The sequence below is a fragment of the Myxocyprinus asiaticus genome, chromosome 23 (genome assembly GCF_019703515.2).
Source record: "Myxocyprinus asiaticus isolate MX2 ecotype Aquarium Trade chromosome 23, UBuf_Myxa_2, whole genome shotgun sequence".
NCBI lineage: Eukaryota > Metazoa > Chordata > Actinopteri > Cypriniformes > Catostomidae > Myxocyprinus > Myxocyprinus asiaticus.
In genome coordinates, this window is record NC_059366.1 from 29,386,931 (window position 1) to 29,409,354 (window position 22,424).

Here is a 22,424-nt window from a genome sequence, read left to right on the forward strand (position 1 = left end):
TATATATATATATATATATATATATATATATATATATATATATATATATATAATTTATTTTTATTTTTTTACACTGTTCCATCCACTTTTCATCCTCTTTATGTCTGCGTGCCTATTTATGTGAGTGTGTCTGGGAAAGCAGAGGCAAAGTGATTGGAAATGTTACTCTGCAATAAGCAATACAAGTCTGATCAATGCTGTATTTGTGTTTATATATACAGTATGTGTGTATGAGTGTGTGTGTACTGTTGGACTGTCATGTCTGTTCCTTTTTATCTGTGGATACAGTACATACAGGAACACACTGACTTGACCAGCATGATAAATCAGAATCAAATTAAATGAAGTGAAAACATGCCTTGAAATGATCTAATAGAGAATTAATCAGCCGAGAACATGGTTACATTATTGACTGATGCTGATAATATAAGAATGGTCCAATATTGTCTTATTAATCTTCCTGGCTAATTTATGTGTCTGTCACTATTTATGATTACCATTTATCACTTTTGGACAGACAGGATTGGTTATCAAATACATTTGATAGTTGGCACTTTTGTAAGTGTCATTTGTATATCTTAAACCCATATAATTACTAATATTTTATAAATATATTTGTTGTTTTACATGTTGATTCCTTCTGCATCACAGATGTATTTTTTAAAACACACACACACACACACACACACACACACAGGAAAATGTGGATACGCATTCCTGGAAGATGATGTATAATACATATGCAGTCTTGGTTCAGAAATAGAGTGCTTTTTAAAGACATTGAAGTTAATGACTGTGCATCTAACTGGCCCAGAGCAATCAATAGGGTAGCTTACAGTTGAAGTGATGCTAATATTCCAAGATCAATGTGACATGTGGGACTTGAGAGACGGAAAAGTAATGCACCTAACTCGGCTTGGTTCCGTTTGCTATAATAAGTTAAGACGGCTGTCGGATTCACTTCCGTCCTGCCACGTGAGCCCTTTTGCCCTTCTTCCAATCTCACTCTTCACACGGCTCTGCTCTCTTCCTCATTTCTTCTCAACTGTCTGTGTCTGATTTGTTTCTTAAAGGGTCCAGTTCCTATATATTTGCCTTTGTGGTCCAGATAGCAGGTCTGACTATCCAGCAATGCACTTTTAGATCCACAGCACCCCAGATGTTTGATAATCAGGACAGCAGTAGGGATTCACACTTTTTGACTCTTATTATGCCTAAATGTTGACCTCTTTTTAGTCTCAGCCTCAGACACACACCCACAAACCACCCACAGTCTATATATTGTTATATATTATATACTATATTTTGCTATTTATTTTGTATTTAACTATTTATTCTGCTATTTAACAGTTTACAGAGATTGTTGCACCATTATTTTTATTTATTTATTTATTTATTTTTCTATACCAGCCTATTATTGTGGCATAATCTATTTTAGATAAACCCATCCTTAAAAGAGACAGCACATAAAAACAAACCAAACTGTTTCTTTATGTGCCAGTCAGACAGTCTCTTCCTGTCTAAGTGGGCGGTTCTTGGCCAGAATAAGCTGCAATCTGGACCAGACTTTATGCTGTTGATCAAAAGTCTGGCTATGCGAGACTAAACTCTTCTCATCTCTCTACACTACTGTGACGAGGAGGAGGGCATGGCCGGGCTGTGAGGGTGCACAGCCGGCGCTGAGTCACCTAATCAGCCGGGAGGGGGATAAAGACGTGTCGGGGGCGCCAGTTTGAGAGAGAGACACGTGGCCGCTGTGTGTGTGTGTGTGTGTGTGTGTTTGTTTATGTTTGTTTAAGTTCATTTATGAAATTAAAGTTACGTTGACTGTTCTGTCGGTTCCCGCCTCCTCCTCGCCCATCTTTTATATGTTACACCTACCTAATCTCTTTTCTTTGATCATACTGTACTTTTATGATGCATAACATATTTTTATTTATGTATTTATGTTGCAAAATGTATTTATATTGGTTACAGGTTTGCATATGTGAGTTGGTAATTCTGTGTGTATATGTGTCTCAGCTCTTGGCTCTGGTGCTGGTGTAGCGGTGTACGCAGGACTGGTGGGGGCTCTGCTACTCTGTGTGATTCTTGTGCTGTGTGTGGGCATCCTGGTCTATCGCCGGAGCTGTCGTGATCTCCACGGTGAAATCACAGATTCCTCGTCAGCCCTCACAGCTGCCTTCCACTCTGCAAATTACAAACCACCACGACAGGGTGAGACATCCGTATATCTCATTCCCTCTCCCTTACGTTCTCTGCCTTTTTCTCACACACACATTTTTTATAGCTTTTTATTCTCCCCTCTTCTTCTCACTCACACTTTCAGTCCCTATCTCCTTCTCTCACCCCATTAAACCTAATATAAACTTTTTCTTTCCCTGTATTTTAAGTTTTTAATCCTTTCTCATGCTGTCTCCTGCTCTCCCAACAGTATTTAATCTGCTCTGACTTGCTTATGTGGATTTTCTTTTAAATCCTCTCACCTTTAATGCTCTCATTTCTTAGGCAAATCCTGCCATAACTTTGCAGCCTAACTAAAAACATTTCCTTTCTGTTAAAATGTTCCAGAAAATAAGAAATAAATGATGTCAAAATATAACATAGGAGAATAGTTGTGAATAGTCCCAAAATAGGAAAATTGGTTTGATCAATTACAGTATGATGTCATTTTTGACACTTTACTAATAAGATTTTATTCAGTTCATTATAATTAAAATGTTTCCCACTATCATGAACAAATGAACTTATGCAAGAAGAAAGGAACATTGCAGAACTCTTTACAGATTTACTCCTCAGTTACATCAACTCGTCTTATAGCTCTTTAGACAAGACTGAGGTCAGGGGTTTGATTCCCAGGAAACAAACATACTGATAAAAAAGTATACCTTTGGATATAAAGTTGCTTTAGATAAAAGCATCTGCCAAATGCATAATTGTAAATATAAACATTGCTGTACCATCTCCAAAATTTAAAGTTTAAAAATGTAGAAATACAGTTACACTACCGGTCAAAAGTTTTGAAACACTTGACTGAAATGTTTCTCATGATCTTAAAAATCTTTTGATCTGAAGGCGTATGCTTAAATGTTTGAAATTAGTTTTGTAGACAAAAATATAATTGTGCCACCATATTAATATATTTCATTACAAAACAAAAATGTAATAAAAAGAAAGAAAAAAAGTTTTTGAAATTGATGACTTGGACCAAATAATAAAGAAAAGCAGCCAATAAGTGCCCAACATAGATGGGAACTCCTTCAATACTGTTTAAAAAGCATCCCAGGGTGATATCTCAAGAATTTGGTTGAGAAAATGTCAAGAGTACATGTCTGCAAATTCTAGGCAAAGGGTGACTACTTTGAAGACGCTAAAATATAACAGTTTTGATCTATTTTGGATTTTGTTTAGTCACAACATAATTCCCATAGTTCCATTTATGTTATTCTATAGTTTTGATGACTTCACTATTATTCTAAAATGTGAAGAAAAAAATTTATAATAAAGAATGAGTGTTTCAGAACTTTTGACCGGTAGTGTATGTGCTTCAATGTTTCTTTAATTTCGGGCACTTTTCCAGGGGTAATTTTTTTTAAGCCTTTCTGTTAAATGAACCGTGCTGTCCCATTAGGGCTTTATCATTTATTTTTGTAACTTTTCAAATGCCTTTTATGTAAAGATATTACTGTTTTAGCTTTGTCCCAGACCCAGACTGTTAATGTTAAACTATGAAATTATTACATCTTTAAAACTATGACAATCTTAACAAAGAGTGAAATAAACATAAACCACTTCAATATCTTTCAAGTGAATATGGATTCTATCAGGTGGTTTGTATATTTATTTATTTTTTTTTTAATTATTATGTCTGTCCAACAGTTGTGGCATAATTTAATTTCGTTTATTAAATAAACGTTAAAATTTTCATTTCCACTACGGAATTCTTTTAAACAATACAGAATTTGAGAAATGACTTTCAGAAAAAATGATCATGACATAAAAATCTTTGATTCATGTATGTATTCAATGTTGGACATTGTTGCTAAACAAACAAAAACATTTTAAAAAAATAAAATAACATTTTTAATAAAAAAATAGTGAGAGTATGAAACATATTTTAACAAGACTTCACTTTCGAGAAGTCCACAGTGCTAAAAGTTAAAGAAATACCTATTTCTGTTTGAGCCCTCATAATAATAGTTATAATTGTGTTTCAAATGTTACTACACATTGTATAAGTGGAAAGACCTCTTGACAGAATAATTACTCTCTGTTTACTCCTCTACTTTTTTTAGATAACCCACACCTACTGCATCCGTCAGCCCCCCCTGACCTCACAGCCAGTGCCGGAACCTTCCATGGGCCTCTTTTCTCACTGCAGCAGGCCACCCTGGACTCTCAGCATAAGATTCCCATGACCACGTCTCCTTTGGTGGACCAACTGCCTAGTCTGAAGATAAAGGTGTACAATTCCTATACCATGTCCTCCCTTGAGCTGCCGACCGGCCTAGGCTCAATTGATGGAGAAATCATGAGTCTAAAGACAGTGGGCTCTGGACCTAAAGACCACCATGGGCACACCCTGCCAAGAGAGCCTAGTCACAGTGCCAGCGCCACACTGGGATCCCTGGGTGGCCGTCTTACCATCCCTAATACAGGTAATATGCTTTAAAAGAAGCCATATTTTACTCTTTTGTACCATTTTCCACAGAAGTCCACTTGTTTTAATGTTTTAAAGTTATGAAGTTTGTTAATTACATTGTCATTTTGTTTTATATAACCATTTTCCACCCTCTCTCTGACACTTAAAATTAAAAAGTTGTTTTAGATACTGTACTTAATAGTGCAATGTACTTAATAGTTCTATATCATGTAATTGACTTCTGCTGTGATTGGCTAAACCGACTGTTTTGCTTCTGTACTTATAAGAGTTCCATATGTAAATGACTTCTGTTATTATTTGGCCTTTTAGTTCACACTGGTGGGCACAGTTGCTAAATACTGAAAAGGTGTTTATACTGTATATACGCTAAACGTTGGCTGTCATATGTTATTGAGTACTTCCGACACCATTACCATCAAAATCAAGAAAGGTTCTTGTTTGTTTGCATCCACTGTTTAGAATTGCTAAACAGATTTTGCTCTGCTAAAATGTCTGCATATATTCTTTTATCTCATGTTACCTCACAGTGCACAACACTGTATGGGAACCTATTAAATTAAACAGTCATATTGTTTTTTCCCTGTCAGGGGTGAGTCTGTTGGTTCCACCAGGGACGATTCCTCAGGGAAAGTTCTACGAAATGTATCTCATCATCAACAAATGGGAGAAAACAACGTAAGTCAGACACTTAGAACTGTTTCTCAGTCCCTGCCCCATCATGCTCGCATTTATCTGTCACTTTGTGCAATTGCAAACGGTCCAGTTCAAAAAATCTCAACAGCCCTCGTGGAGCAGTATTGACTTCAGAAACACTGTGACCCCAATGGCAGCACAAGAGAGAGAAAAACATTTCAAAACTATGACGTAGTGAAAAACAAAAAGACAAGACAAACAAATATGTCATGAATGCACTGAATGGTTGACTGAGCTCTGCGGTTTTGTATTGAATGTCAAATATGACACATATAAATGTAATTCCTTGTGCCTTAAAAAACTACAAAGCTTTGAGACTGCAAGCTTTGTGCTTCTCTGGGATGTGTTCAATGTTTTAGGTGTCATAAAGGTTTTCAATAAAATAGCAATTACTGTCAGAACCATGGCCTTGCGGTTAGCACGTCTTCTTCACTTTGAGCTGACGCATGTTTAAAATTTCCGAATCCCCTTCCCCCATTTTTTCTGTACTTTCTCCACTATCCATTTAAATTGAAGTGGCAAAAGGCCAAAAATAAAATGGATAAAAAAAATACAAAAAATTAAAAACAATTAATACTTGAATTATCTATGTTTATTTGAAATCTGTTGGTTTTGATCATTTCTGGTTAGTTGATGCATATGAAAGTATGCACATTAATTTTTCTTTAATCACATCAACTTGTAAGGTTTAAATGTATATGAAAGTATAAAGGAAAGGGTATATTTAAGGTGCTTTGAGTGGTCACAATATTTTTCCTGTTTTAATCACCTTTTTGCCCTTGAAATATATGGAAATGGCCCTGTGATGTGACAAATGCATACAAATATTATCTCAATTAATATAGACATCAAAGCTGAATGCATAATAATTATAAACATTTTAAATGAAGTACAACATGCCACACCACATATATTATGTATGCAACCAGTAACAATTTCTAAAAAGAGATTAGTGACTTGTGAAAATAAGTGAAAATAACTGTCAATTAGGTGGTTAATATATTAACGTAGTAAATCTGAGATACAGTCCGTTGTGTCTGTTGTGCTCTTAAATGTGCACCAAGGCAATCAGCATGAATGTCATTGTGAATTAAGCCTGTTCACAGCTCCTGCTCTATGTCCTGTGTTTCCATCAGGTTGCCATCAGATGGTAGTGAGACGGTGCTGAGTCCAGTTGTAAGCTGTGGACCCTCGGGCATGCTGCTGAGCAGACCTGTGGTCCTCACTCTACCCCACTGCGCCCAGCTCGAGCCCCCAGACTGGACCCTCACCCTCAAAATGCAGAACCATCAGGGCGCCTGGGAGGTGAGGATGTTGTCAGAAATACTATAATAGAACTGTTCAGTTTGTAGCTCTAAATCCCAGAAGAAAAGTCAGGTTTTGGAACTATGGGTTCCCTCTGGAATTTCTAATGGTTTTCGATTTATGAGTAAAATAAGGTACTTTACAAGAGACTTTCCTATGTTATCAATAACACACAATCATACCTCAAATCTGAATTTTGAAACATTTGTATGCTTTTAAAATGTAGATTGTTACATAAGGACTGCAATAGTTGTCCAATTCATCATGCACATTAACTCACATCCTTGTGGTAGTTGTAGTGCTTACAGTAAATAGCATCTTGTTAGCAGCTTACATTTATAAAACCGTGTCCTCACCAGACACGATAAGATTCCTGCAGCAAGCAATCAGTCTGTTCACACTGAATGTGAATCTGCTGCGCAGCATGCCACAATCACAGCCAATCAGAACATATTTGATGTTTAATGTACTGTTTTGAGAAGCTGGAATATGGACCAATGAGAGTTCACAGTGGGTGGGGCCACCTAATATCACAGCACAGAAATGGAAACCAAGTGATCAAGAGTTGTCTGTTGTGGTCTTGGCTGGTTATGAAAAGCACACAACGGTTTCAAAATGTGTGACATTTAAAACAGGTAAGTCTCTTTAAGTAAAGTTACCCACAGACCTTATTTTTCACATAAATATGTTTTTCTAAATTTTCCATTAAAAATTCCAGAGGGAACATGTGGTGAATTAGCCTTGCGGACTGGGCTACAAGTTGAAGTCATGACTAAACAGCTCAAAAGATGAATGGATAATGACAGGAAATCTTGACGTCTTGATGATGAGAGAATCGCTGATGAAGGAGGCCGGAAAACAGTAATTGCCCAAGTTGGAGCTACAGTGAAACCATGTAGACAGCAGGGAATGGAACATTGTAATAAATAATGATGTGCATAAATGAGTGTCTTTATGGATGACAAGATAAATCAGGATATATACCTCTGACTAGCCCAGTTCCATCTGTTTAACTTTCACAGACATCACATCATTAGCTTTATATAACAGGACTCTTTCTCCATTCACACTTACCACTAGGAGGTGCTAACTGTTGGAGAGGAGAGTCTGTCGTCACCCTGCTACCTACAGGTGGAGGAGCAGAGCTGTCATATTCTGATGGAGCAGCTGGGGACGTATGGTCTGGTGGGGCAGTCGGCTCCCCCTCGGCCAGCCTGTAAGAGGCTGCAGTTGGCCCTGTTTGCTCCTCGGGCCCCATGCCTCTCCCTGGACTACAGCCTGAGGGTCTACTGCATACAGGACACCCCACATGCCCTTAAGGTCAGTCTACCAGTCTGAAGTATTCTTACTAGCTGATTTCACTAAAATAATTGCCAATAGAAATTTAAGCTTGGAAATAAGCTTCATCTTGTCTTCCTCTTCCTGCAGGAAGTGTTAGAGGTAGAGCGAAGTCTGGGTGGAGTTTTACTAGAGGATCCCAAACCCCTCCCCTTTAAGGACAGTTACCACAACCTGCGGCTGTCAATTCATGACATTCCTCATTCACATTGGAGGAGTAAACTTCTGGCTAAGTATCAGGTGAGTGAGACATGCTCAGATAAACCCATCATTGTGTTAATGGTTATAATTTTGTGTTTTGTTAAAAGTAATTGCAGTTTATTTACTGAAAGATAACTTTATTTTATTGTGTTTTATTAAATGAATACTATCTGCTTTGCGTAACATTTTTGGGTAGCACTTCTACGTTTAGGTTGCATGGATGGGTAGCGCTTAGACTTACATTTATATTCTCAACAAATATAATTATACAATATCATGCTTTACAGATCATTAGTAAGAAACTGCTTAAATTTCAGATAGAAATGTCATGAAACTTTGATTATTTGATATAATTCTAAATACTGTATATTCATATTTGAATATAGAGGAACAACTCATATGTTATGTTTATGAATCATTAATGAAAGTTAAAGGAAATGGTACCCATTTGAATGACTCTTTAGACTCCTGAGACCTGAGTGTGACTGCTATGTGCATTTTTGATTTGTTATTAGTAGCACCTAATAAACAAGAAAAAAAATTCTAAAAAAAATTGATGTATGTCCACATATGTGGACAGCGGTTTTGACATTTTAAATAATACCAATCTATAGAAAGTCAGATATTTTTCATCAAATTGTTTATGTGTCCAGGAGTGTTGGTTATATTTTATTTTTTTAGATGTTACAGACATTACAGCTGAATTTCTATAGAGCTGAATAAATAATTCTTATTCAAAGAAATGGCCAGCATCATCCAGTCACTGCTAACCACGTTAAAATAAAATTTAACATTATACAATTCTGAATCTATGTACTGATTATCATTGTCCTATGTCTGTCAAACATGTTGAGTGGTCCAATCATCATCTGCAGTCTGAAACTGAACTTTTGGTCAGATTTTAGAAGTGAATGCACTTAGCTGCATAGAAAGATGTAGAATGCTCCATTGCTCCCTGTTTAGTGAATAACTTAACCTCCAGTGTGATGTCTGTCTGTACTGGTCTCAGAACAGTTCGAAATGCACCTTATTTTCATCCTAACTACATATAAAGCCTCTGAAAGCGACATTTTTCAGCTTGAATACATTTATTCTCGATGTGAAAATGCATAATAAATATATAGGAATGCATTTACTAATGTTAATGAATAGAACCGTATTGTACAGTGATAACAAAATAAAATACAACAACATTTATATTGAAATGAAGCAAAATGCCCCACAGATGTGATAATGTTGAAAGTTATTCAAAATAACTAACATGTTTTTTTTTTTTCAACTTTTGAGGGAATAAGGTCCCATTTTCCACATATGTGAACATCATGTTTATCAGCACGCTGATGCTGTAAAAATTAATGATTTTTTTTAAAAGCGTCATATCAAACGAAACTAGAGACACTATACAACCAAACAAGTTTCAGTGAAAAAACTTAGAGGTTTCTTACCAGAGGCACTTTTGTTGGCGCTGTGCCCTTGTAAGTGCTTCACAGAAATCGACGTCATGCTATTGTGTCATGTGATGCGGTGCGCCAAAAGTTTAATCCTTAATTGACAGTCTAGTGTGTCATAAACAGTATTCAGTCAGTTTAAATTCATTTAACTTATGAGTTGTGCATAGCAAAGCAAAAATACAACGTCCACACGTGAACACGAGGTCGCACAAGGTTAATCAAAAATTACCACTTTGTGTGTCCTAGGAGATCCCATTCTATCATATTTGGAGCGGGAGTCAGCGACCGCTACATTGCACCTTTAGTCTGGAGCGAGGAAGCTTGGTGGTTTCTCAGCTCACCTGCAAGATCTGTGTCAGACAGGTGGAGGGGGAGGGACAGATATTCCAGCTCAACACTGACATCCAAGAGGTAAAGTTTCTAGGACATGAGGGTGGCTACATGACAATACTATTTTCAGTTTTTTCACAGTGTTTTAGACAAAAAAAATTTCCTCTACACTATTTGCACAACTTCAAAGATGCAAAGATATACAAATGTATTTATTTATTTGTGAAGCTACACTTTAAAATGAGGAGAGCATTTGCTCCCTCCATTTGATTTTATTTATTCTGTAAAGTCACAAATAAATGATTTGATAATGTAATCTTTTTTTTAACAAACTAACAAGCCATTCTCAGACTATAGAGTAACTGGCAATGAATCCTTTTCCTATGTTTGCCCGTATCTTCTTTAGACTTTGCCACCACATTCCCCACTGCCAGCGGGTGGATCCTGTCTGCCTTCATCTCAAGTAGGCCCATATGCTTTCCAACTGCCCATCTCCATACGGCAGAAAATTTGTGCCAGTCTGGATGCCCCCAGCGCACGTGGCTGTGACTGGAGGATGCTGGCTCGCAGCCTGGGCTTTGACAGGTATTATGACATCCTTGTGCTTACATTCATATTCATCGTTCACAGTATGAAAATAAGCATATTTATTCTAAATTATAAATTATTAGAACGGTTTCCTCTATTCTTTTTCACATCATTGCTTTTCACATCTTTCCCCCAGGTATCTGAACTACTTTGCAACAAAACCAAGCCCCACAGGTGTGCTACTAGACCTGTGGGAAGCTTGTCACCAGGGTGACGCAGACCTGGTCTCCCTGGCGACAGCTCTTGAAGAGATGGGCAAGAGTGAGGTCTTGGTTGTCATGACAACGGACAGAGATTGCTGACTGGCAAATCAAAAAGTGTGAAATGGGGATATATTTGCCACTTTAAACCTAGAATTAATGCAAGTTGATGGAAAGAAGGAAACAGATGCGTCAGATGCACAAACCAAGTTCCAGACCATCAGTACAGCTTGCTTCTTACCTCTGTGATCATGCAGAATCACCAAGGATTGCAAAATGGAGCTGGGGCCCAGCAATCTCATCTTGGAGTAATACATACCTATATGTAGCAAACGAAACTATGCTGTAATCAGACAAAAGAGATGTCATTTGAATTTAAAAATTGTGAATGAATTGTCAAGAATGGTCCGTCTTCATCGGTGCATTTGCTGGTACGATTAAAAAACACCATGTGAGCAGCTCTTTATTAGAAGATAATTTCATCATACACACTGATTCGCTCTTACACATGCAGATACAAATAGCTAGTGTGAAAGTACATGATCAAACACCATTGCACATCGAGCCACTGGCTTTGTTTCCTAGCAACCACTAGATGCTTAGAGACACTGAGATTCAGTGTCCGGTAAAACAGCAGTGCGCCAAGCACCTCAGGAAATGCACACAAAAAGAAAATAGACAGAAGTATAGATGTAAACAGATCAATAATGGCTATCCAACAAGGAGCTATGATAATCTGCACTAAAATCAACAGTTATTTTCATAACGACTTGTTGGTTCTCGTGGACTTTTGTTTGAAGCATTATTTTTTGTGTGTGTCTCTTTTTGAAATAGCTTATAGGAATGAATGAATTAGAAGAGGACCACTCATTCTGCTAGATTTTCTTCTTTCTCTGATCATACCTCCATTTGCCACCTATATCTCTGTGGCTTTTCTTTAAAAAAATCTTCTGTTCAATCCATCATTTGCAATGCAGGAGAGCTTTCTGGTAAACTCATATTAGTTTTGTATAGGGAACAGACTTTTTAAGTTATTATCCCTATTTGTGGATCTTTGTTTTTCACTCTTCTATTCGTAACTGCTGTTCTGGTCATAATCTTTGGTCTCATTTATTTTTAATTTGCTGGACAGTTGCATTGTCTCTGACTGAACATAGGCTGGAGTGCAGAGAGCAGTATAAATTCTCATTGGCGCTCCCCCAACCAGTGGAACCCTATTTCGCCTATGCCTAAAAAAACAGCCTTGCTGCACAGCATAAAATGCTTAAGAAAACCATGCATCACTCCGTGTTATATGAAGTTGTGAAGCTGTAATACATTCTGGTGTCCTCTCATTGGATAACACTTCAGACACTTGGAGAGCTAGAAAAACAATGACAGTTAAAGGCCTCACAGCCTGGAAAATGCAGATTCACTGGCTATTTACCAGAATGTCAGTTAGCTCAGAATTAATATGAATAGAGGTTATTTTAGAAGGTAAAAGACACTGTAATCTTTATCGATGCGGGAAGGCAGAGTCTGGAAAAAGTAGAGAAAACATGACTGATTTACACAGGATTCAAATTACGGAGAAGCTCTGGTATTTATTACACTACCCCACGTCCCCATATAAAAACCAGTCCTGTCCAAATAGTGCTTAAATCATCATTTACTTTGACTGTATCTTTGTTTCCATGCTATGAAAGTAAATGGTGACTGAGGCTGTCATTTCACCTAACATCTTCTTTTGTGATCCATGGAAAAAAGAAAGTCATATGTGTTTGGAACAGTATGAGGGAGAATATACAATGACAGAATTTTCATTTTTGGGTGAACTATCCCTTTAAATGTTTTGATCATCATTGGTTAAATGCACTGCAAATATGATGCACGGTTTAAATGAAATTGCACAAGTGGCAGAAAGCCCTCTTCTGGGTTTGATGCCAGTCAGTTGTGCTGTGTATGTTATAAATAGCTGCCTTGAGATCCAGCGTAAGTGCTCTGATGATTGCAGTTTGACCAACTTGCTCTTCATGGTCAGTTTCGACATTTGGGTTTTAATGGGTTCCCCTTGAGTAAGACTCCAAGCCATGTCCTGGACTGTTTATTATCAAAAGTCATGTAATCATTTGAAGTGGGCGGGAAAAAAGTGTGTTTTATCCATTTCTTTGTTTTCTTGACCTTTTCTTCAGATGTGTTCAAATTATCTGGCAACAAACGAAAGGTAATGTGCTGTATCTGGCAATGCCTGTGAAGATGTGAATTAAATAAACAAGGTGTGTGTTTGTGTGTGAGTGAGAGAATAGAATGTGAGAGATGTGTTTGCGCCAACCTCTGAGTGAATGAACAGGCTTCATAATCTGTTGTTTCTCCTTTCCCATTATAAGTACTATGCAAGTGCACAACAAAAGAGAATCTATGGCCGTCTTGATGTCTTGTGTATGAAGTACATGGAATGGGAATCTTATATCTTTTCCACTGCTGTAACAAAGCTGGGAGGAAACTTGACCTCTTAAGGCCTCTCAGCAGTAATAAATGCAAACAAAACGACTGTAATTGGGGGTCAGGGATCCATGACCTCCCAATCGTTCCTCTTCACCTGTTTAGTAAGCTTTTGGGCTGTCACAACAAGCAGTTTGTTGGGAGGATTTTTTTTTTAACTTCTACATGCGAAAGGCTGCAAGAACATTGAAAACCCCTGATGGCTTTACATCTCTGAACCTTTATATGACTCTGAAATGTCTCCAGCCGTCTCTTGGCCAGTGTTACATGAAAACGCCTTTAAGCATTTGTAAAGCTGTTTTGGGTCTGCTTATCTCTGGACGATAATCGCTGGTCAAAGATGCTCACATGTGGCCGAACTTAATGCTTAATGCTTTTTTTTTTTATTTTTATTTTTTATTTATTTATTTTTTTTTTTAGATGTCATTTTCTATGAAAGAGGGTACACAGGAAGTCAGGAGTTTTTTTTTTATTTATTTTTTTTTTATTATTATTATCATTATTATTTAATACTGTAAAGTACTACTGTACATAAATGTTTAGACTTCTTACAGTAACTAAATATAATTTTTATGCAATAAATTATATTTCCTAGTAACAAGACAAAAGAGTCTTCTATTTTGTGTCAGACAGCATTTTTTTAAATGGTTATACAGCTCAAATAATATCAGGAAAATCATATGCTTTATAATCTACATAATATAATTATATTTATAGAATGTATCTAATCCCCTGCTCAAGAGCATTGAGTCCCTTTGCAAGATACAAAATTATATATATATATATATATATATATATATATATATATATATATATATATATATATATATATATAGGCTACATAGTATATACAAAAATTGTGGATCAGCTGACCTCAAAAAGGTTCTGACTCATACACTTGCAGCGAACAACTGTTTCATTTTCTTTGTTCTCAAAGTAACATGATTCTTGTATGGCCATTTGAAGCTTTTGGGCAGATTAAATGTATGGCAGAGTGAAGAACCTTTTCCCTTCAGTCTTTATAGACTTGTTACAGAGATGTGAAGAGGATGCACTCTTCCATTTATCTGTGAGTTAAATGTGTTAATAATGCCCTAGAGAGGAAACAAGAGCGATTGAGAGATAGAAAAGGTTTTTAGTGTCTGGATATTTCCCTCAGCAGCTGCAGTGAGCTTTTTGGTTTGAGCAAAATACCTGTTTCATCATTTGGTTAAAATGGTTGAATAGACAAGTAATCATATTGCTTTCTGCTCCGGGTATCTGTTCCATCTTTCCCTGGAGCAATTCACAGGCTCTTTCGGCACTTAACAAAAGCCTACAAGAATAAATTGCCAGACATTCAGTCCAACCCTATTATGAATCCATTCCACACATGAAGTTATTTATTATCCGAAAAATTACTTCTTACATATGGATTCTAGGTGTAATTATTTTACACGGATTATTCCATGTAAATTTAAGGTTAAAAAATGGAAAACAAATAATTTAAAATTACACACTTGTAGTTTCTGGCTTGAGACAAAACTGCAAAACTCAATTGTCTCAGTTGGGTAAACTCAATTGAGTTAAGTTGTCATTTACCGCCATCTTCTGGTACTCCATGGTACTACACAAGCCCAAATACAGGTGGTACAGTACAGTGGCCATTGGCAAACGTACAGTAACGTGAATCCTACTGACAGCTGTACATTAGATTCCCATGGACAAGGGACAGAGTCCCTTTTGTGCCTCTTGTTCACGTTAGTGTTGATCATTCAGTTGACTTAAAGAAAAAACATCTTTACCTAAATTTCAGTAGACCCTAAACTTAAAAAATAAATAAATAAATAAATCATGAGTTTTTACAAATTTATGTGATCTAGGACCTTTATTCCGCCTTATACAGTGCATGACATTTAAGAAGTCTGCCCTTCACAAAGGTGAAATATGGCGTTGATTGAATAAGCTTTATTTATTTATTTGGCACAATATGATAAATCGCTTGTGTTTTCCTCATTTGTAAGCCACTTTTCATAAAAGAGTCTGATGTAATTACATATTCCACCTCTTGGTAGAGCCTGAGCACAGGTAATTTAGAATTCAAATAATTTTGGTGCGTTTGTTTTGTATAGGCTATTTATGCAGATAAAGACTTTATTTGAATAATGGTGATTTATTTAGACGATCATGTGCTCTCAATCGGGTCCTCTAACAGAGACCTGGAGCTAGAGGAAGCGCTGTATCTGCACTTCTCGCAGTTTGCTCTACTGGATGGGGACCTTCAATTTTTTTTTTTTTTTTTTTTCTGGGATCTGTTGAATCCATTGTTTTAGTTGGGAGGTCCTTGGCCTCGTGAACCTCATCACAGTCGGATTTACTTTAGGTATGGGCGATACCACATTTTCTTTTCGATCCGATACCAATAATTTAAAGTCCAACACCGATGCCAATACCGATACTTCTATAAAAAACAATTTCTTTGGGATAAATGGGTAATTTAAAATATTATTTTTGTCATAATTCAAGTCATTATTATTATTAATTGATATATATATATATATATATATATATATATATATATATATATATATATATATATATATATATATATATATTTATTGTGTGTGTGTGTGTGTGTGTGTGTGTAAGTCTAAACAGCAAATTATTAGACTTCTGTTTTGTTTACCCTTACAAAAATTAACCATGGGTTCACTACAGTAAGCTAACTATAGTTTAACCATGGAATTTAGTTAAACCATAGTTACCACACAATTAACCATGGTTACTACTACAATATTAGTGTGGTAAAACCATGGTTTTGATCCCTCTTGTTTGAACGAGCCTTGTCACGCCGCAAGCGTTAGTCTGCTTGTATCTTTCAGCATGCATGTTAAAATGAGCGGAAGAAGAAATAGTTCCCATCCTGCACAAGTATTTGCTAATATGGCCTAATCCGTTTTATTTCACTTTGAAGCTTATCATTATTGTTCATGTTCATGGTAACCAAATAATATCCCTAGTTTAATAAAAAAAATTTTTTTAGAATCGATATCTTTTTGTGATGATCGATATTTTTGATACAACATCAGTATCGGAAGTATCGATACATTAGGATCGATCCGCCCATCCCTAATTTACTTTGAATTGACTTACCTTGCTCTTTAGTGCAATTAGGCAGACATACTGTTGCCTATTAGCCTACATTTAAACCGTCAACAACCCCCCCATAGTTGGATGCAATGAAGCCACTGCTTTTTCCAATACGAGCAAACTAATTATTTTAAAACGTTTATTATTCGTCATAGCGGTTAGTTGAAGGTTCCTGTAGCTGGACCACAGGCTCTGCATGATCCCTCCTCTCATTCAGCGCTTTTCTTCTCTCTGATTGTCGCTTCCTCTTCTGATGGTTAATGCATCTGCGCTTGATGAACTTTATCTGTAAGGTCGATGTCTTCAGTGCAACCGTAATTCACTTTATTTGGCAACATGTTGAGGGTGGTTGTTGAATCCGCCAAAGGAATACCGAAAAAGACACTTGGAAATCCAGATCCAATAGCAGCAGTCATCTTTAAGGGTAAGTTTTCTGTTTTGACTTTTTTTTCACAGGTGGGGGGGAAACATCTCAATGCGTTACTTTTTTTAATTAATTACTTTAAATGCGACTTTAAATAATAGGTAAATATGCACATTTAACTGATAAGCTGAGTTTTCGTGTTGTACTGTATGTCGTACAGAATGCTGAGAAGATGAAATAAACAATAAACATGAACAAAATCTTTGTGGAATTTTGTTTCGTATGATCTGTACACACTTATCAGTCATTCATATGAATTTCACATTCACATTCATTCATTATACATTCATCTGTTTGTGTTAAGTTATTGTTTGCATGAAAAGGAACAGCACATTTCCTTATAAGGGATTTGAATGGCCCACCATTATAGGGAATACTTGCAGTAGTTATATTAGGAGATATATCTACCTGAAATATATTTTATTTGACCCCTACATTTCTTGGTGCATCCTAATGTAGTCAGGTTGATTCAGTCATATTAAATAATATTTCTGACTTGAAGTTAAATCAGTTAATTTATATGTTATTAAGTACATTTTTATGTTATCTGAAATTTTTGATTGAGTATTGGTATTAAAAATACGATATATGTAGTGCTGGGCGGTTTGTGTATTGTAATCAGGTACTGATTACAAATTACATGACAAAAATGCAACCAGTAATGTAATCTCATAGATTACATTTTTTGGGGATAATCTAATCCGATTACTTTTGGATTACTTTCAATCTAATTCTATTTTATTTCACGTCACATGCATTTGAGTTGGATAATCATTTTAACATAAAAGTTCAAAGAGGAAATTTATTCCATTCTTTTTTATTAACAAAAAGAGCCTCACAAAAAGAGCTCCTTATGACATTTTTAAAAAATCCATTAAAAATTACATGAATGAAATAATAAACATTAAATCTAACAGCAATGACAGTGCATGGCCAAAATTGTATAATTCAAAATACTGAGACATCAAGTTAATTTTAATTGCATAAAACAATAGCAACATTACAAACAAATATTGCTAGGTCAAAGCTTTCATCAAAAAACACTGAAACATTTTTATCCCTTACTGCTTACTGATAGTCCATTACCTATTCCAAAGCTGAGGTGCAAGATATTATCTTTTGAACCGCAAGAATATTCGGTAACACTTTACAATAAGGTTCCATTCGTTAACATTAGTTATTGCATTAGGTATCATGAACAAACAATGAACAATATATTTTTTACAGCATTAATTAATCTTTGTTAATGTTAGTTAATAAAAATACAGTTGTTCATTGTTAGTTCATGTTAGTGCATTAATGTTAACAAGTACAACTTTTGATTTAAAACAAATTTTTTGGGTACGTTTACAGGACAACGATGTACTAAAAACGGAAAGGTTTTTCCTTTGCCTTTTTGAAAAGTTTCGCGTACAGACAACAACATTGTTAAAACAATCCCCGTTCACACAGATCCGCGAAAACGACTAAAAATGCTGTATTATGCATGCCAGGCCAGTAGTTGGCGATGTCACTTTGTAAAGAAACACTACACGCCTGTGCACATAAGCATTCTTCCACAGAGCGGTGAATACAAACAATGAAGATGGTGATCGCTGGTCGTAGTAGTGATGCAGTAAATCTACACTTTGCTGGAGAAGCATCAATAAACTCAAAATCTTGAGCAGGACAAACACAGTCCTGTAGTCCGCCATTGTAGTTTTGAATGTCTCGCTCATTGTTTTGAAGTACTCGCGCACATGCCTATAGATTGAACACGTAATGACGTCATTGTTTTCATCGTTTTTGTATGTTTACACGGAGACGATGACGGCATCATTTTCAAAAACTTGCACTTTGAAACCCATTTTCAAAAGTTTGCATTTTCAGGCCCCAAAATGCCGTTGTCGTGTAAATGAACAGCCAAAACGCATAAAAAGTTTTCAGTTTTTAGTTGAAAATGTTGTCGTGTAAACGGCCATTTATTATATGTTGAAATTAACATTAACAAATGCTTAAAAAGTGTTGTTCATTGTTAGTTCATATTAACTAATGCTAACAAATGGAACCTTATTGTAAAGTGTTATCAAATATTCTAAAAGAGCAGAATATTTTAAAAACATCAGAGTTCCACCGACTCACACAAGGAACAATTGTGTTAAGTTTTATGTCAAGTTTCATGCAGCGGAGTCCACTGCATCAGCAGCAACAGTAGAGCGATGGGCTTTGTTCCTTATTGTTGCACATTTTGCTGTTGAATTATTGCGTACCCAGCGGGCAGGACCCTTAGAGATGGCATCCACTAGATCCTTTGAAGCAATTAAGTTCAGTGTGTGAGCTGCACACCACTGGTGTCATTTTATTTAAAAAAAAAAAAAAATGATCACTATTGCTCCAGTGCTTAAATGCTGAGGTAGACCACTCCATCTTCACCTGGCTGACTAGTAACTTGTATCCGTTCTGAGAGCAATACACACAACCCTCCCCTCCCCCTGTTTTCCACACTTGAGGATTTACCGAACATATATCAGCGGTGTGCTGATTTAGAATGAAAATTGTAAAAGATTTAAAAAAGAGAATGATTAGGATGATCAGTAAATTAACAATTTACTGCTGTTGCCCTGTTAATATGTAATCATATAATCTATAAAAAAAAAAATAACTGTAGTCCAATTACCAATATTTTAAAATGTAATTTAATCCAATTACAAATATTTGATTTTTGTAATATGATTACATATAATCCATTATTACCCAGCACTGAATATATGTGTAACGTTTGGAAGGAAGTCACAAGAGCTGGATCTAGATGCGGCAAGAAGTTTAATAAAGAATATAAGCAAAGGGGGGCCTGGGTAGCTCAGTGGTAAAGATGCTGGCTACCACCCCTGGAGTTCGCTAGTTCGAATCCCAGGGTGTGCTGAGTGACTACAGCCAGGTTTCCTAAGCAACCAAATTGGCCTGGTTGCTAGGGAGGGCAGAGCCACATGGGGTAACTTCTCGTGGTCGCTATAATGTGGTTCGTTCTCGGTGGGCTTCTCGCTCAACAAGCCACATGATAAAATGTGGCTTGTGTAAAATGCGCAGGTTGACGGTCTCAGGATTGAGGCGAATCACTACACGACCACAAGGACTTAAAAGTGCATTGGGAATTGGTCACCCCAAATTGGGTGAAAAAAATATAAGCTAAGTATGAAATAACTAAACACAGGAACAAGGCATAACTTGGAACTAGAAACATCCACAATGGGAACTGGTACATATGAACAGAGGAGAAACACAACAACTCACAAACACTGGGTAGAAATCAGGGCATTATATACACAGGGGTAAATGAGGAAATGAAACACAGGCGAGGGAACAGAACAATAGGGAACAGCTGGCAGTGATGAGGGCAGGGAATTATGGGAAGTGTAGTCCAGGGGAACAGACGACAGGCAAAACAACAGTGAATCATGACAATATGCATAAACATCAGAGAGTGAAATCATTATAGATTGATTTTAAATATAGCGTGTTCATGCTTTTAGTAGATGTGTATATAGTTTGGTTGCTGAAAATAAGAGACTCATGAGCTTTTTAAAAATTTTTTAGGTGAAAAAAAGAAAACAAAAGCAATTGACAATGAATTAAATCCTGTTTGGAATGAGGTCAGTGCAATTTACAGTGTTTTCTTTAAAATAGACTTTAATGTCTTATAAATGTAACATCTAAAAGTAAAGTTATTCTGAAATATCCAATTTTTCATGTGTTCAGTAACCGATACCTGCTTTTGCCATTTCAGATCATTGAGTTTGATTTGAAAAGTTCTGCGTTGGATTCCACATCGTTCATTGATGTGGTTGTGAAAGACCATGAAACCATTGGAAGAGACAAGTATGTCGCTTGCTTTGCATCCATCACTGTTTTACAGGCCTATTGGTTTTTAATAAGTCCATATAATGCAGAAAGCATGGTTTAAGATAAGCTTTGCCAGGTGGAGTAGGTGGTGTTCTAACGATGAAGACAAAGGTCCTTATTTGCTGAGTGGGTGTGGTGGGCTATCCTGTCATTCATTCCATTATCTGCATATGACTGTAGTTGAAATCACTGTAGCGTAATCACATCACACTAGTGTAATTTGTAAATGTATCAGTGTGGGTGAAGCGGAAGTATTGGGTAACTTTGTAAAACAAAAGTAAATAAACATTTTATGTGCATGCCATTGGCAAGAAGTTTGATAGGTTAGTCACTGCAGAGCAAGGCTTGAAAACATTTAAAACCCTCACTGCCACACCCAACCACCTTGTCTAAACTTGCTATAAGTTATGCGAGCTGAAAGACTCTAGGCAGTCCAAGGTAACACTGAACATTCACAACGAGTCCTTTTAAAAGTGTCCGTGATAAAAATACATGTACTATAGATGCACTTTATGTAGTCATTCATATTGACTCCTTAAGACGTTACTTTTAAAACAACATTGTTTTAATATCTTTTTTTACTTAATAAGATTGGCATTTGCTGGGTCTTACATTACCTTGCATTTTGTACTGATCAGCAGGGCAGTTTTTCTTCCAAGTTGCACAAAGTCTGCCACGATAATGAAGTTTCCATGAGTCACATGAGGTTTTCAGACTCACACAAGTCTGCACACACTCAGAAGTTTGTATTCCTTGTTGCCACATGCTAGAGTAACATAGCAACTAAAGTAAGAAATAGGGAAATGCTTGTGAAAACTTGTTTAGCTTTTCTTGGATGTCTGTTTTTCATAGAGACACTACTTGAATCACCAATTTATTAGCATGACTTTAAAAAAGTTGAAATCTGCTGTTTCTCGGATTGTCCTTATGGCATTATATGGGAATTTAAAATAGCTTTGGATGGGGGCCTTTATTTGGGAAGTGCCATATTTGATAGATTTTATCATAGTTTTATGACTCATATATACCATGTACAAGGTTTGCCATTTCTTTAGGACATTCACACGGAGTCTGCTTCAAGTCCATTCTTGAAGACCACAGCCATTGTTTTAAATAGGAAATGCCATCAAATAGTTTAGGTATGAAAAAGAGAGAAACATTTTTGCATATCATCTCAAATTTTTTACAGAGAGTGCATTGTTATGTTCCAGAACAGATCAAATACTACCAACATCTGAAGTATTTTTTAAAACAAACATATATTTAAAAGATCATATTATTCATAACTCTTTTTGTTCTCTAAGAAGTGCAGAATGTGACCTGTAGTCTTTGTGTAAAGATGAAGCAGAAATAATTCTGAATATATTGCTCAAATTTTCACTCATTAAGAAAGTTTTACATATAAATAAATGAATAGCACTTTTTAAAAGTTTGTTTAAAATGATGCACACTTACATAAGAGGAAGACTCTAGTCATATCAGTAACCTAATAAAAGCTGTTTAATTTTACATGCAGCTGGTCACCTCATGGGGGCTGACATGTTGAGATCATGTGACCAGCAGCATACTATGCACTTAATCTCACTAATTCCCCTTAAACTAATACTTCTTAAGAAATATAAAGTCTTAGTGTTAAAGTCATCTAGACCCCGTTTACACCTGGTATTAAGATGCGTTTTTGGTTATCTGATCACATGTGGTCAGCGCTAAAACGTTTTGTGATCGGATCACAAAAAACACAT

General features: G+C 36.2%; 2 protein-coding genes across 2 annotated transcripts in view; both read left to right on the forward strand.

The window, feature by feature from the left end:
* Positions 1-13,845, forward strand: part of LOC127413784 (netrin receptor UNC5B-b-like) — a 96,255-nt gene extending 82,410 nt beyond the window's left edge. The window contains exons 9-17 of the mRNA XM_051651209.1: positions 2,023-2,217; positions 4,296-4,658; positions 5,251-5,338; positions 6,493-6,661; positions 7,742-7,981; positions 8,090-8,239; positions 9,898-10,062; positions 10,388-10,566; positions 10,706-13,845. Of these exons, the coding sequence (XP_051507169.1) occupies positions 2,023-2,217; positions 4,296-4,658; positions 5,251-5,338; positions 6,493-6,661; positions 7,742-7,981; positions 8,090-8,239; positions 9,898-10,062; positions 10,388-10,566; positions 10,706-10,871 (1,715 nt within the window). The 3' untranslated portion in view covers positions 10,872-13,845. The remainder of the gene's footprint in view (positions 1-2,022; positions 2,218-4,295; positions 4,659-5,250; positions 5,339-6,492; positions 6,662-7,741; positions 7,982-8,089; positions 8,240-9,897; positions 10,063-10,387; positions 10,567-10,705) is intronic.
* A 2,781-nt stretch (positions 13,846-16,626) lies between these two features.
* The window catches only part of LOC127414121 (myoferlin-like), a 47,423-nt gene continuing 41,625 nt past the window's right edge, over positions 16,627-22,424 (forward strand). Inside the window, exons 1-3 of the mRNA XM_051651894.1 lie at positions 16,627-16,803; positions 20,377-20,432; positions 20,567-20,658. Coding sequence (XP_051507854.1) covers positions 16,716-16,803; positions 20,377-20,432; positions 20,567-20,658 — 236 coding nt within the window. The 5' untranslated portion in view covers positions 16,627-16,715. The remainder of the gene's footprint in view (positions 16,804-20,376; positions 20,433-20,566; positions 20,659-22,424) is intronic.